Genomic DNA, 16,617 nt, shown 5'->3' with positions numbered 1-16,617 from the left:
CTCGCTTGGTGGCTTTGACGTGCGAGCAGCCTAATACTGTCTTCTTGTCCCCCAGCAACCACCCTCCCACCCTGCTGCTTCACCCAGGACTTGGGATTGCTGAAGGCTCTGAGCTCATCCCCGCTCCATCTTTACAGCCTAAGTAAAGCAAAGAATTGAGGCAATCACCCGATGGAAGAAAATATTGTGTGTTGGAAAGGTGACGTTGGAGGGCTGTCCAGTGCCCGCCTTCTCAGCTGTCTAGGGAGGTTAATAATATGTGTGATTCCTAGTCCCCCCACCCCACCACCAATCAGAACAATTTATACCGGGTGGCATCCCAGGGGACAATACCAAGTATCCAGTCCCTCAGGAATGAGACTGGTCCAGAGCCCTCCAAGCAAGGGGAAGACACTTCCGTTTCTCAGCCCTGGAGCATCCCAGGAGATGCCGAAAACACTAAAGGGCTCGGGCAACAGCAAACTTCTGCATGTACAGTTCTCTAAAATGGCGAGGCAGAAATTTCCAGATTCAAATTGTGCTCACCCAGGCATGATGAATGGTCTCAGACAGTCTTGAGTTTGCTCCAGCTCTCTTTTGCCTGCGGTTAAGTCCTTATTTGACTCCACAGTCTACGGCCTCACAACCCTCAGCTGCCAACTGGGTGTCCATGGACAGAAAGGCCAAACCCCCAACTGGAGTCTCCCAGCCTCGGATGCCCCAAGTGTTGTGAGCGGGGGAGGGGTAGTAGAGAAAACTGACATAGTATATCATACATCCCCAGACAGAGTCAGGCTCTTTGTCTCCAAAAAAGGTAGAAAAAGCAGCACTTACTGCTCACTCCACACATAGCTACTGGGTGCACGCAATGCACTGGGCTGCTTTCGTGAAACAACACAACTCTGAAAGGGCGACTAAAGAGGTGTATTTCTCCCAGGTGGGTGTGCTTTGTCTGGCTCACCATACTCAGTAGTCAGAAGCCAGCACAGTGATGTTCTTGGCTCCTGGTCCAGTGCTCTGCAAACTCTCCCGTTCACTCCTCGGTAGTCTGTAAGTGGAGGGCAAGAGCAGACTGAATCCGGCTCTGATGAAGGAAGAGTTCCGTTCTGCCAGGCACAGTGGTGCATGACTGTCATTCCAGATTCAGGAAGCATAGAGGAGCATCATGGCTTTCAGGTCAGCCTTGGCAAAAAATGTGAGAAATAAGAAAAGCAAAAAGGACAACTGGTGTGGCTGTAGTGGTAGAGAGCCTGCCAGCAAGCATGATGCCCTGAGCTCAAATTCTAGAACCTGGAAAAAAAAAAAAAAGAGTTGTGTTCTGTCTCCTGTGGAATTGACTTAGATATCACTTTTTCGGGAGGAATCGTGTAGCTGGAGTATTATCTCCCCTACCTATAGAAGGTTGGTGAAAGCTCCTCCTCCTCAACCTCACAGAGCAGATTCATTTATGTCACTCTCATTTGTTTCCTCCCAAAGGCCTGGACAAAGGTGGCAGGAAGGTGGCTGTAACTCAGCAGCTGGCTTGGGGCGCAGGTTTCACACCATGTTTTGTGGGCCCGTAGATTCACAGAGGTGCTTCAGGAAGCACCAGGATGGCGTGGATGGGTCGGTGCAGGGCGCTCTGTTCATTCATCCACATTCATGCCAGCTCTTACCTACAGGGCTAGTGGTGGGAAACCAGGTTTATTTATGTTGGGCTTCTGTTTAAGATTTGCTTTGACATAAGGATTTGCTCCTAAAAGAAAAGCAGAGCTTGAAATTCACCTTTCTCAGAGCTGCTAACAGAACCCTGCCTTACTCTTTAATATCAGAGACAGTGGTGAGCAGCCTTGCTTTGAGCCAGGGGAAACAATTTCGTACCTTCTGCCACTTGGACACACATTGGGCACCTGATGTATACAGATCCCCATACCCCCCAGACCAGGTGGCAGTAAAATAAAAAATAGAGGTGATGACCCTTGTCCTTTGAAACTTCAGAAGGCAGAACAGACACCTCAAAGGCAGGAAAAGGGGCCAACGAATGTTAATTAATGCAGTTAGCCTGGTCCTCAGTCTGCATTACTTTGTAATGTTTTTCCCTTTTATTTATAGTCCCCTTTCCCCAACCAGACTATAATTTTCCATGGGGTAAACAACATCCCTCACTCAACAAACATTTGTTAAGCACTTACCATCTTTGCCAGACACAGGGAAGGTGAAAGAACAGTGGTTTTGTTGAGAGGTCATTCATTTTCTCTGGGGAGCGACTGGGAAGGTGCCACAAATGAACTGAAATTTAAGATTCTACCTTGCAAAAAGACTCTCTCAATTTCCTGGGTTCCAGAGTAGCATCCCACAAGACCATCCCTCAAGGAGCACAGGCAGGTGCAACACAAAGACATGCTGTACATCTGTGATGGCCTCCTGGAGGAGAGTTTGGAGCATCGGGTTGAAGGAGACTGGATTGGCTCTCAGGAGAAGGGAACGTGTTGGGGTTGGGATCTGGCTAGCACCAAAGGCAATTAAGTGAAGCCAGCAGGCTTGAGGCAAAAGCAGGCCATAAAGGGGAGATGAGGGAAAGCCAGTTAAGCTGGAGTAGCTCCAAAGGAAGGAAGAAATAAAGGTACTGGGAAGGAGCTGGGAGGAAAAGGGGAGCAGCTGAAGGATGGGATGCTTGAATCTGATGGAGATGGAGTGCTCCTGGCCTCTAGCACCAACAAACATGGGAAAGATGATCATGGAGGAGAGCCTAGCTTCAAAAGTCCAGGGCCTCCCGACCCTTGCCAGGACACCTCCGGGCCACCTGGGTTAGAAAGGGGGTGGCCAGAGCCTGGCTTGGCCTATATGTCTCCCAGCTGTGATCCATATCTGGGACTTCAGACATGAACACCCTCACTCCTACACTCCTGCCTTGCCTGTACCTTCATCACCAGGTAGAGGCACGAATATGTCCGAGGGGAGAGGTGGGACAACATCCCCCATGGCACCTCCCGCAAAGGACTAAGAGGAGTCTAAGTGTCCCAGGATGGGTGACTGGAGACGCGGCTCCTCGTCAGTCCTCCTGGGGAACCCTTTCCCCTCGGCTTGGCTTCCTTCGCTCTAATAATGTGAATGAACCCTGGGAGAGGAAGAGAGCGCGCGCGAGCTCAGGGAGAGGAGGGAAGGGGAGGGAAAATGCGGGCTGGGGGAGAGGGAGCGGAGGGGAGCACCGAGCCGGGCGGGGGCCGAGGCGGAGGGGCGGCGCCGAGAGAAGCGGGGCGCGGGCCGGGAGCGCGGCGGCGGGCGGATGCGCGGAGGGCGCGGACCTAGAGGGAGGAGCCCCCGGCCGCCACCGCCAACCCGCCCGGCGGCCCGCACATCCCGCACTCGCTGCCGCGCCTCGGAGTTTGAGCCCCGCGCGGCCGGAGCGCAGGCACGCCCGGAGCGCGGGGTCGGAGCGCGCAGCCCGGCGCCGCCCCCGGCCCTCGGCCCCCCAGCCCGGGCGCCCCTGGAGCGGCGCGCGGAGGGGAGGAAGAAGGGCGGGCGGGCGCGGCGGGCCGGGCCGGCGGGCGGCGGACTATGAGGCGCCCACCATGGTGCGATGCGACCGCGGGCTGCAGATGCTGCTGACCACGGCCGGAGCCTTCGCCGCCTTCTCGCTCATGGCCATCGCCATCGGCACCGACTACTGGCTCTACTCCAGCGCGCACATCTGCAACGGCACCAACCTGACCATGGACGACGGGCCCCCGCCCCGCCGCGCCCGTGGCGACCTCACCCACTCGGGGCTGTGGCGGGTGTGCTGCATCGAAGGTACCGACCCTTCCCCCCAGCACACACGCACGCACACACTGCCCCGGGAGCGGGTCGGGGGAGGGGGTGGGCGCGGCGCTGGCTCCGCGCGAGACACAAAGGAGCTGGAGTGGGGCGGGTGGGTCCCCGCGCGGACAGTTGTGCACCGGCTCAGGTCCCTCCAGGTTGGGGACCTCCCCAACACACGGATCCCACAAACTCTCCACTCGCACGCGCACACCCCCTCGCACACAGACACAATGAAACACCCCAAAACTCACGCGCGCGCCCGCAACCCGAGACCCAAGCGATCCCCAAGGGCCGCGCCGACGCCCCCGGGGGAGGTGGAGGCTAGCGTGGGGGCGGGAGGAGGCTGGGGTTGGGGGAGCGGACGCAGGAGGAGGGGGGAGGGTTGCTTGGCAACCGGTGTCTGTGCGATTGCTATGGGAACTGGCCATCCTGGGGCGGGGCCGGCCGGGGGCGGGGAGCTCTGGGACTGCTCGGTGCTGGCTCCAGACCCCCCCTGAAGGATGGGGGGGGTGGGGGCGGGTAGGAGGGGTAGGGTAGGGGCTAGGTCCTCAACCGGTCTCGGGGAGTCGGGTGACCCCTTCCGATGCCTGCCTCCTCTTTCGCGTGGTCACCGGCTCGCTCCTCCCAACTAAATGGGGAGGTAAGGAGAGTGACATCAAGTCTTCCCCCAACTCAGGCAGCGAGCCCTTGGTCGCGGCTCTTCCGCAGGGAGCTGCAGAAGGGAGAACTGGGGTGCACCAGGCCATCCTGGAAGGTTACGGGAGGGGCGGGGCGCTGCGACCCCCAGGTGCGCGGTGCGATGGAGTGGTAGGTGTGGTAAGGTTGGAATGTATCTAGGGGTCAGGATTGGAACCCCTGGGTGGGAACATCTGCCTCCGGCGGAAGGGCCAGGTCACCCCCGACACTGAAGTGTGCTTGACTTCAGCGCCTGCCCGGAGCCCTTACGCCCAACTGCGGAACTTGAACTAACAGGTGGCCGTGGAGGGGCTGTCGGGTCCTGCCAGGCTGTGGTCAGGTCTTGGCTCTCAGATTAGAGACTGGATGGGCGGAGTTGGTGAAGCGTTGCTTTGATTTTTCAAAAATCATTGGACAGAGTTTCCTCTGTCTTTTTGTGTCACCTTTACCGAGTGTTCATTCCGCCGGGTTGTTTGGGAAGTTCTTCCACCCACCTCGCCTCTTACTGCAGCTACAACCCCTGCAACTACTTCAGCGTGGCGGAATGTGGCCGAGGTGGATAGGCAGCGCTTAGAAAGTCAGCCCCCCCCCCGGGGGCGCATTTGGAGTCATCTGAAAGGAGGCTTGTGAAGTTCAGCTTGCCCGCTTGGTCCCCTCCACACCGTGCCTGTTCCCGGTCTCGAGCCCTGCTCATCTCTGTCCCCCACTCCTACTCCCAGTCGTGGCTGCTCTGCCTTTTGCAGTTTCGAGCTTAATGCCAGGGTCTTTACGTGAAGTCTTCAGGTAGCAAAAATGTGCAATCAATAATTTGGGGGAAAAACACAGCCACACAAAGGAGCCCGTGGGCCCATGATCACACCCTCTCTTCCATTTTCAAAAACATCATTTTGGGTGTGCAGCTGCTCAGATCACGAACACCTACTCCTCTCATCTGGAGAATGTACCCACGTCACTACCTGCCACAGTACCTGAGTTAGATACAGAACAGGGGACTGCAGTGCCCCCGTGCTCTGCCTCATAGGCTCCACTGGGTGCCATCTGCACAGTAAATCATGTCATAGTCAGCCTCCCACCCCCAAGAAATGGTGTGGGACTTGGGGCCTTCCAGTTTCCCAGCGAAAACTGGAGCGGACTCCTCCATGCCAGCAAGCCTGGCCTGCATGGTGACTCCAATGCCTCCTCTATTAATTCCTCACCCTAATTAGGATTGATGCTGCACTTAGCATCTTGCCAGCTGCCTCAAGCGTTTGCACTCGCTGCTCATCAAGAGAGCCCCTAGCTGATCTGGGCAGCTGGCTCCGCTGGCAGGGGGAGCCATGTGGAGGGCTGCACAGAAAGAATTGGGCTGCTTCTGTCATTCCCCAAAGCTCAGGGGTTCTGAGGGCCAAGCAGGCTGTACATTCAAGGACCAGCACAACCTCCTGGGACCCAGGACTGAGAGAGCTGGTTCAAGATTCCTTGTTGTGGCTTGAATCATCATGACAGTCCCGTAACTGGGTGGGAACTGCCAGCTTATCTCATAAAAACACATCATGGAAGCTGACAGCTCCCCAAACTGGCTGACACTTTCTGTGATGCCTGGCAGCTTCCAGCCAGGGCTGTAACCTAGAGAGCACATGAATCCCAGGCCACTCCCTGGAGGCATAGACGGGGGCTACCTCCATGTTGGCCTTTGTGTGTAAAATGCATCATTTCTACCTGTTCTCTAGCAAAGTACCCCAAAACTTTACCTCCAAACCAAAGGGGGGAAAAATGAAAAGATCAAAAATCAGAGCTGAAACAAGAAATACTGCAGCAGGCAGCTTCTGAAGCTTAGGTCCCAGTGGCAGGACTCTGATGGGTTTGCAGGCAACTCCAGAACAGCCAATTCAGTTTCCTGTAAGTGATGGACTAGGAGAGCCAGGTCTTCTGTGTACCAAGGCATCCATTAAGCCTGGAGGGACAACTGCTGTACCCAGCTTCACCTGGGTTGACCATGCCCCAGCCTTCTTCTACCCCTCAAATGGCATCTCCTCTACCTCATCTGCCTCTCTATGGGACAAGTGTCAAAACACTCAAGTACACAGCAGGCAGGCTCACAACAGCCCTGTGAGGTGCTGGCTTCACCCCCATCTGCAGGCAAGAGAACAAGGTCCAGAGAGGTTCCAGAATTTGCCCAGAGGCACCCAGGTAGGAGGCCGCTGGGCCAGATTTGAGCCTCTGTCTCACTACAAAGCTCTTCCCACCATGTCTTCCTGCCCTTTGCCAAACAGCTTCTGGGTTGCCATTAAAAATAGAACCAAGTACTTGACTGCCCAGTAGAGCCCAGCTCTGAGGTTGGGCTGGCGGCAGCATGAAGGCATTTGGAAATGAGAGGTGCAACCAATGCACAAATTGCATAACACTGTTCTCCCTTTCTATGTCTGTGTGGGTCTCTCCATCCGTCTCTCAGCCTCTCTCGTTCTTGTCTGTCCGTCTCTGTCTTTTTCTCTCTGTTTCCACTGTGTTCTGGACCAGCCTGTCCCTACCAGAGTCAGTCATCGCTCTCTCTCCCTTCCTGAGACCCACATCTTTCTCTCTGCATCTTTGGTGACACCAGGCCAAGGCCAGGGACATAGGAAAAAGTAAATAAGTCTTTTCTCAGTCAAAGGCCTCATCAACCAATATTTGTTGGCTCTCTAGCACATTCCAGAAGGCATAGAGCAGAAGTGGTCATTATGCAGTTTGTACTCTGTGCAGGGACGGAAGACCCATGGGACCACAGAGCAAGAGAAGAGCCTGACCCCACGGGCAGCAGCCGATGGCCACCTGCCAAAGCCCCCACATGCACCATGAACTCCAGAGTGCACACAGGTGGCTGAAGCCAGGGTCCTTGAGGGACCCAGTCACTGCGGTGACATCAGGAGAGCAAAGCTGAGCCTCTGCAGTGCCCCTCCCTCCTGTGTCCCCACATCACCCATAGATGAAGCAGCCTCCAGCACACTTATAGCTCTGTCTGAGCCTTAACAAGGCAACCTTAATGCCAGGGGTGGCCACAGTGCCCACCCTGTGCCAGCTCCATACTAAGCATTAGTGGGTAGGGTCCAGAGAAGGTTCTGGAAATTGAGAATGAGAGAGTCCTTTACCCTAGTCACATTCTCCTTCCTCACCTGGGCTACATCTTTCTTGCCAGTGTCCCCAACCTTTATGGTACACAGAGAAAAAGAAGTCTTAGCATGTCACCCTGGGGAGGGGAGAGAGCAGACAGCCAGCTGTCTCAAGCCCTGCGCAGTCACCCACAGGTGGGGAGGGCAACTCGCTCTTCCAACACACCTGGAGTTCCTTCGTGGTGAGTGAGCTGGGAAGCTTGGCCTTACACCACACTCCCTACCCAGGACTACTCAGGGAGCCCTGATTCACACACACATACACAGCCTTTCTCCCCCATCTCAGGCCAGGTGCTGGGCTGGGAGCTTTCCCTACCATGTCGGCCCTCCTTTTCTCTTGCACTCACCCATAGGCAGCCTGTCCAGTCAGGTCAAGGTGGAAGACAGCTGCCAGAACAGGCTACCCCTTTCCCACTGCCCTGGGCACCTCCACATAGTCACCTGGCTCCGAGGCCCTCCCGTGTTGATAACAGCCATCACTTATTGAAACCTTCATGTGACTCACAGTGCATATAATTGCCACCAACACTTCCAGGTAAATACTCGTTATCTGAGGTTTAAGATGGGCGCAGCTCCTGGTGTCGGGGACACCTTCCACTGACCAAATCACAGCGGAGAGTGGACATATGCACTCAGCTTTCCACTGATAGGAACGTCCTGTACGTAAAGCAGTCATGCATGGGAAGGGGCAGGATGGGGGTTGGGAAGACCAAGGTGGAGGTGCAGGCCGTTGGTCCTTGTGGAGCTGTCTTCCTGGCCACCTTTCCCCCGGATAGAAGGAGAGAGGGAGCCAGCTCTTTGGTCTCTTCTAAGAGCAGGATCCCCTCACTAGAAGCCTACCCTTATGTCCTGATCTAACCCTAATCAACCCCAAAGGCCCGTCTCCTTATATTCTTGTTCACATTAAGGCTCAAGGCTTCAACATACGGGTCTTGGGGGCACACCAGCTAGTCCATAACGAGGGTGTCTCCACTCCATAATTGGTGCTTACTCTCCAGTCATGAGGGAAGGGACCCTGAAGGTCTCTTCTCTTGTCAGCCTTCTTTTATTGCCATCTTGTATCTCTCCTCTACTCTCTTCTGCTCTTTGCTCCTTTCTCTCTAACTGTACAAAAACACCAGCTCTTTTTCACTGGAGCCAGTTGATTTAGTAACGAGGACCTGGAGGTCTTAGTGGACCCTAATACAGGGACTAGCCACCAAAGAGCTGGCTTTAGAGGAGCCCCATATCGGGCTTCAGAAAGGCTCGGTAGGAAAATGAGAAGATCAGGAATCACCTGTGTCCATGTCCCCAGGCAGCCCAAACTCTGAGAATTTCTAGGATGTAGTCACAGAAGCAAAGAGTGAAAAGGAGCCTCCTGTGATTGGACCAGGGTCTCAGAAGGAGACCCTGTGAAGGAGGTAAAGCCAGCACAGGCAAGCTGGAGCAGAAGAGTGCTGGGAACGGAGCCCAGTGGGCCTCAGTCTTCATATCTTCAAATGGAATCTAGCTGATGTGGAACATTCCTCTTGCCTCTGAGAGCACACCCCCGCCCCCACTCTGGCTTCCAGATTGAGTCCTGTTCCTTGTGGCCTCCTCGAGGACTTGTGCAGGAAAAGAGGCTTCTCTAGCTGGACAAGCCCTGGGATCCTTCCTTCAGTGCTTATCAGCCTTTTCCTGCCTGCTGGCACACTCTCATTCATTCACTTGTTCATTCATTTATTCACTCAACAGAGGCTCACTGAACACCTGGTCTCATCAAACCTATGAGGCGCTGGGTCCCAGCTGTGGACAGGACAGACGTTCTTAAGTGAGTAGCTGACACTTCCAGGAGCTCCCAGGGGCATCCTGGGAGAGGCTGCAGTCCAGCAGTGAAGAAAACAGGAAGGAACTGTTGGGGAAGGTCATGTTTAAGCCAAAACCTGAGCCATGAAAGGGTCCTTGAGGACCTTCCAGGGAGAGCAAAATCTCCCAGGCAGGGTAGAACCTGGTGTGGATAGAGGAGAGTAAGCTAGGAGGGCAGAGGGTTGGCTAGTAGCATCTCTGAGGTCAGGGTCAGGAACCTGCTTGCTTTGAACAGGATTGCTGCCACTGGGGAGCTGTGGCAGGAGTTAAAGGGATCTGATTTACATTTTTAGAGGATCCTCCAGCTGCATGTGCACAAGGGACGTTCCAGAAGGCAGGGAGCAGAGGCCATCAGGAGGCACATCTGGACCTTGTTTATGGCAGTTGACCAGACTGGAGACCTGGGCCAGACAGCAGCAGCAGAGATGGGAGACCAAGGCAGGACAGGAAGTCAGGAGTGAGGAGTCAAAGATGGCACCTGGGTTTGGGGCTTACACAGTTGGCTAGGTGATAGTGCCACATCCAAAAGACAGAAGAAGGGGCAACTGTGGGAAGGGACAATCGAGGGCATGCCTGTTCCCAGATTGTAACACTACTACCCAACACCCACACAGCCAAAGGTAGTGCTGGAAAGTTCCACTGAACAGAACTCAGGAGCCCTGTGATAACTCTGTATAGCTCCTGGGGTTATGCACTCACTGTCAGCCACATCTCAACACAGAGCCACATTTCTCAACCTTGGCGCTGCTGTGTTTGAGTCAGGTCTGTTTTTGTTGTGGAGTTGTCCTGTATGTTGTAGAAACTTAGGCGTTTCCAGCTTCTAACCACCGGAAGCCAGTGGCACACCTGCTCCTCTAGCTGTGACCACCAAAAGGGTCTTCAGATGTTGCCATGTGTTCCTCAGGGGTCAAAATTGCCCTCTCCCCCCTAGATGGAGAAGCCCTGGTCTAAGGGAAGCATTCTCTGGGGATGGAGGGGGACACCTGATTCCTGGAGCCGCCAGGAACTAACTCCACTCTGCTAGAAACCATTGAGAAAGCACACGGAACACAGGCACGGGGGCGGAGGGAGCAGCTCTGTTGTCCCTGCTGCAGGTGCTGATGCTCCAACACGAGGGCAAGCCTTACACTACTGAAGGCTGGTGAGGCAGCCCAAGGTCACATGACAGTGGCAAGGGCCATTAGCAACAGAGCTGAAGTGGGTATGGGGGCCACCCTGCTAGGGCTCTGTCCCCAGCACAGTGTCCCCTTGGGCTGGTCCTAGGTGAAGGTTGGTCAATAAGCAGCTGCTGTAGCATGTGCAATGGGTCAGCATGTGTAGAGGACTCGGGGAGTCCTGTGCTGCCGGGGCTCTGCAGCACAGAGCATCACTTCCATCATGGCTCACCTCTGTGCTTGTCCAGAAAAGCAGCCCCCGACCTCTGCCCCAGAGAGCAGCAACCTTCTCCCATGGACGTGTGCTTGACCCACTCTCTGAGGGACAGCTTCAAAAGGGAACAAACTAATTCTGGGGTGAGGAGGCCAGGTAGGGCCTGCCTAGATCTGCCCCTGACCCCCCCCCTCTGCCCCGTTCTTGCTCTTCATCCTCCATCTTTCTCTGGTGAGTGCCACCTGAGACCCTGTTTTCTAAGGGACATGGCACCAGATGAATGGCATTTCTCCCAGCATGTCTGTTTCTTCATAGGAAACTTTTCAAAGCTGCAAAAGTTTTATCACAATTTTACCATTTAATTCTTCCTCCTCCAACCAATAAAGGCAGAAAGGATGAGATAATTAAGAGAATGAATTATCTGTTTGTTTACTAATGCAAACAGAAGATAAGTGCATTTGTGCTCAGTGCCTGCTGCAGGGTCAGGGCCAGGTGGCTTGCTAGAGGTAGCCCTAGACTTCCAGGGACTAGAACGAAGAGAAATGACCAGATAGAAGTTCTACAGTATGCATATATATAGCACGAGGCAATATTTGCTAAGCAAAGCCCGGCTCTTTCTCATCCAGAGGCTCGGAAGAATTGTCTGTCTCTCTTTATACAGGGCCAATCTATCACATTACAGTGGACTGCAATGGAAGGCAGAGACCAGGTTTTGCCATTGGACATCTTGAGTTCAAATCTCAGGCTTGCCAGGTTGCAGTGTAGCTTTGGCCAGGTTAGCTAATCTCTCTGTATTGTTCACATATCTAGACATCAAGGTGGTGACACACTGAATGGGAGCGCAGAGTGGGCGTTCCCCAAATAGTGCTCGTGAGGGCACCTATGGGTGAAAGTAAAACTTCCCCAGGCCACTGCATTTCACAAGGCTCTTGGATGTGAGCCAAATGACAAGATGGAGGCACAAAAGGACATGTCTGCTGACCTCTAGCATGCATCATGTGCAGCCTCAGGGCCTTTGCTCATCTCAGACCTTGGGCTCATTCTCTCTGCTGGTTCCTAGACAGCACAGGGTGATCTGTCACTGAGCCGTGCCCAGCACTGACACCTCCACTTCCCTGGAACCAGGCAGGGGGCTGGGGAGCTGTCATCTTGGGATCTGGGAGATAGAGACATAGCTGAGCCAAAAGAGTCCTCCCCGACACACCAAGACCACTCTGCCCTGATGTCCACCTCCACCTCCCCAGACTTCTCTCCATCCTTCAAGCCCCCGTCCTTCATAGAGCCAGCCCCACCTTGGGCTTTTCAAGCATTTGCTTATTTGTCTGTATTCTCCCCAACCGCAGGTAGCTTCACAGTGCCTGGGCCTGCAAGGGGTTTGGATCTAGACTGGATCTCTTGATGCCTTTTCCCTCCTCCATCTCGCACACTTTTGGCCCCAAGGACCACAGACCTAAAGCAGATTACGACACTCAGTCCTTTCATTGAGGTGCTCAGCAAATGCTGTTTTTGTTTGGTTGGTTGTTTGTTTTTGAGACAGGGTTTTGCTATGTAGCCCAGGCTGGCCTCAAATTTGCAATCCTCTTGCTTCACCTCCCAGATGCTGAGATTACAGGCATGAACTGTCACACCCAGCTGCAAATGCAGCCATCCCTGCTTTGTTCCCCAATCACTGCCTCATCTCTGAATGACAGTGGAAGACTAAAGGGGAGTTTCTTGACTCAACCCAGCTCCAGGTAGAGCTTGGGAGAAACTAGATGACTCAAAATTGTCAGTCTCCCTAGCTTACCTCCATAACCCTCTGTCACCACCTGGTTCACAAGAGAAGCAAGGGCTTGACGCGCATCCCAGCTTACTTTTCCCTCCCATTAGACCACATGGAAGCAGCAGCATATGGCCAGCACTGAAGTCACAAGGATTGAGTCCAGACTCTGCTCTTTGTTGACTGCGTGTCTCCAGACAAATTATCTAACCTCTCTGAACTTCACTTCCTTCATTGTAAGATAAAACATTGCAGAACCAACCCCTCCTCATGCCTGGTACCTTGTAGCTGTTTGAAGCATCATTATTTCCTCCCCATTTGCACAATTCTTGAACCTTGGAAATGTTTGTAGAAGAGATGAGTCACTGGCCAGGTAAGGTGGTTCATGCCTATAATCCTAGCTCTTCAGCAGCCAGACATTGGGAGGGAAGATCACAGTTGAAGGCCAGCCTGGGCAAAAAGTTCCCAAGACCCTATCTCAACTAATAAAAGCTGGATCATCTCAGCTACATGGGAAGTGTAAATAGGAGGACCATCATCCAGGCCCACCCAGGCAGAAAGCAAGACCCTACCTCAAAAATAACCAAAGCAAAAGGGGCTGGAGGTGTGACTTAAGTGCCTCGCAAGTTTGAGGCCCTGAGTTCAAGTTTCCAGTGCTGCCCAAAAAAAAAAAAAGAAAGAAAGAAATGAGTCATCCCAAACTTTGCATTTGCCCTGGGGAGGCCCCCAGCCAGCTCTCTGGCTTCCAGGGTCTGAGGATAGAAGCAGCTGAGCCTCCCCAGTGGAGCCCGTGGTACTAGTTCACCCTGCAGACGCTGAGCTACCCTGAACAGCTCCTATGAATCATAAACTCAGAGGTGAGGTCTTCAGTTAGGAGTTGAAAGAGTCTAGCAACCAGGCAGTACCTGTACAGATGTGGTGGCCACCCAGGCATGTGTCCCTGTGCACATTTTCTGTCACAGTGCGTTTGCCGAGTGCTCTGGCCCCTGAGACCTTCCAGGAGGCTCAGAGCAGGAGCTGAGTGGTCGCATTCAGATCCATTAACAGAAAGACAGTCCGGGGAAACAACTGGCAGGGGGTGTGGGGTCATCAAGCCATCCATCCACTAACATCTGTCACCTGCCCACAGTCAAATGCAAATGCACCTCAGCAGTGAGGCTTTGACTGTGACTCCCAATGTCAGGGATGAGGGAGGATAAAGGATGACAGGGTGCTGGGGCGTGGAGACCATCACGGGGAGTCAGGAGTCACCTGGCACAGTCCCGATCCTCTCACTAACCACCTCAACAACCTTGAGCTGGGCTCTTAACCTCCTCACCCTCCTCCACTTGCTCAGCCACCAAATTGGAAAATGGTGCCCATTCTTCCTCCCTCCTTTTCTCCTCCTCCCTCCCCCCTCCACCCTCTCTGGCGCTGCCCCCTCCCCAGGGGTACATGACCATGCAGTGCCAGGGTACTTGGGAAAGCCTGTGACTGTGGCCGTGCTCCCACCCAGGCACTGCAGAGGGGACTCCTTTCCTTGGAAACACTGGTAGCTGGCTTTCCCCTGACACCTTGACAATGAACAGCTTACAGAGGGGAGCCTCATGCTTGGGCTCCCCTCTGGCTGGCTGGTGGGGTCCCCTCTTGAAGTGTTACTTCTTTTTCCCATCACCCTGTCATTAGCCCTCCATCTAGCAACCCCCCACCCCCACAGCTCCAGCACCTCCACCTGGATGCCCTAGTGTCCTGTCCAGTTTCCCCACTCTCTCTCCACACACAGCCACGAAGATCTGGTCAAGCTGTCAGCTAGATCACCCCAGCTCAAAGCTCTTCAATGAGAGCACATCCCACTTGTGAGAAACTCAGGCTCGGTCTGTGGTCCCTGATCCCTGGCACCCTGCAGCTCCAGCCCCACCCAGGTCTCTGTTGTCTCCCACCTGGGGCTTCACTGTGCAGAGGGAATCAAAGGGGACATCTGAATGAAGTCTGCTGATGGTTAATGGGACAAGAGGTTGGGAGGCAGTCAGAAAGACCTGTGTTTGGACTAGGCATGGTGGCTTACTACTGTAATCCCAGCTACTCTGGAGGCACAGATCAAGAGGATCATGGTTTGAGGCCAGCCTAGGCAAAAAGTTTGGGAGACTCCATCTCAACAAACAAGTGCAGTGTGATGGTGTATGTCTGTAATTTCAGCTACTTGGGAGGCATAGAAGATCTGAGCCTGGTCTGGGACCCTCCCTATCTGGAAAATAGCCTAAAGCAAAAAGGGCTAGAGGTGTGGCTCAAGTGATAGAATGCCTGCCTGACAAGCACGAGGCCTTAAGTTCAAACCTCAGTACCACCAAAAAAAGAGACCTGCATTCGAATTCTGCTGAACCCTGTGTTAGCTCTGTGACTTTGGGCAAGTTTCTTCACTTCTGTGAGCCTTGATTTTTTTCATCTGCAAAGTATGGATATAATGACAAATACCCTAGCTCAGAGAATGGTGACAAGATGAAATGGCATTGTGCCTGAAACCCTTGGATGTGTTGCACGTGGTGTGGCGGTCACGCAGAGAGCCTGCTGGACTAAAGGTGTGGCAATTAGTTAGGAGCCAGGACAGCAAAAGGCAATGCTGGGGAAAGGAGCTGGACTCACTCAGTGTAGGTCACCATGTCACCTTCCACGCTTATACAGTGCTTAATCCTAAACACAGTGGGCAGCCATCAAGAGGGCTTTGTGCTGACCCTCCTCCTGTGGGAAAGATGGTTTGGAACTCGGAGACCCTCCAAGAGGCCACTGCAGTCGTCCTGGATTAAAATAACAAGGGTCTGAGCTGAGGTGGTGGCCTGGGGATAGCCAGTAGCTGTTGGATTCCAAGAAGATGGAATCCAGAGACTCCAGGACTTCACTGACTGGCTGGGGGGAGGGGCGGACAGAGGGCAGATACAAGCAGAAGAGGAGGAAGCTGGGAAGATACCTGGAGCTCACTTGGGGTACTAGGCAGTGAGGCCATTAGGTCAGGATGCAGACCCCGCAAGGATGCGTCCAGTGGGGAGGGAGGGGAGTTTGGCCTTGGTGTATTGAGTGCTCAGGACTGGGACCATCCCCTCTCCCCAAGGGCTGAGGCATCACTGGCCTGGGGACACAGATGTGGGAGTCGCCTGCTGTCTGGATGAACCCCAGTGCTTTGGGTTCCCCCAGGGAACAGATGGCACCATAGCAACCAATTTTCTGAACTAAAACTAAGAAACAAGACAACCGATTTCTGTGGTCCTATGTCTGAGGGGCAATACAGGAGGTGCAGTTGGGGTCCTGGAATGTTAGCATTCACAGGTTTTTTTGGGGAGGAGAGGGAAAATACAGGAAATTTGAAATCAAGACTTATCTAGAAAAATGCAGACCCCAGACATAGGTCAGTGCAAAGGTGTGCAATGACTGGTATCACCGGCCTGGGACTGGTGCTGTCACACAGCTTTGTCTCATATTCTGCTGTCTCCATGTTGAAATTCTTCATCATTTTTTAACAAAGGACCCATATTTTCAAGTTACGTTGCTGGTCCTGGGTGTCCTGAGAAGACTGGTCAGAAGGAGGTGGGGGAGTTGGAAGGGGACTCCACAGAGAGGGAAGCTGGGCAGGGGACAGAGGTGGGTGCATGAACCACACTTCACTGCTGTTGCCAAAACCAATGCACGCCCCTGAGGCCAGGGACCCCTTGGAGAGAGGTTACCGAAAGTGCCATCCCCATGAAGCATCTGTGCGGCACCTGCTGAGTGACTAGCTTGGGGCTAGACTGTGGGACTTTCTTACCTTCTGGTTCTGGAGGCCCCAGGGCACCAGCAATAGGACAGGCAGAGCAGAGTGTGGCATAGGCCCAGAATAAATAGTAGCCCTTGTGACTGACAGCTTTGTGAGCAGGCAGACACAGCGGTGCAGAGCCCAGGCCTGAAGACAGTCAAGGTTCAGCCTCCACCTAGCTGGGGAACCCTAAGCTGGTTGTTATACGTTCTGCGAGCCTCAGTTATTTTGTCTGTAAAACGGGTTTGTTATCAATAACTTCTGTGCTGGCAAGAGGCAAGAGAGGTGAGGCTTTGGCTTGGGGCTGAAGTTAAATGTTCAGTCATTTTCCCCCCATTTTCTAACCC

At 53.9% G+C, this 16,617-nt stretch overlaps 1 protein-coding gene and 1 long non-coding RNA gene across 2 annotated transcripts in view; one reads left to right on the top strand and one right to left on the bottom strand.

Moving 5' to 3' along the window:
* Positions 1-36: 36 nt before the first annotated feature.
* On the bottom strand, positions 37-4,103 carry LOC141413699 (uncharacterized). The gene is made up of 4 exons (XR_012438501.1): positions 4,011-4,103; positions 3,530-3,649; positions 1,372-2,382; positions 37-1,269 (listed from the first exon to the last, which is right to left on the bottom strand). It is a non-coding gene; the product is annotated as an uncharacterized lncRNA (long non-coding RNA).
* The window catches only part of Cacng4 (calcium voltage-gated channel auxiliary subunit gamma 4), a 57,701-nt gene continuing 44,570 nt past the window's right edge, over positions 3,487-16,617 (top strand). Inside the window, exon 1 of the mRNA XM_074045488.1 lies at positions 3,487-3,750. Coding sequence (XP_073901589.1) covers positions 3,531-3,750 — 220 coding nt within the window. The 5' untranslated portion in view covers positions 3,487-3,530. The remainder of the gene's footprint in view (positions 3,751-16,617) is intronic.

This window comes from Castor canadensis, chromosome 11 (genome assembly GCF_047511655.1).
Source record: "Castor canadensis chromosome 11, mCasCan1.hap1v2, whole genome shotgun sequence".
Classification (NCBI taxonomy): Eukaryota; Metazoa; Chordata; class Mammalia; order Rodentia; family Castoridae; genus Castor; species Castor canadensis.
Note: the sequence above shows the minus strand (reverse complement) of the source record. Positions and strands in the feature narration are given on the sequence as shown.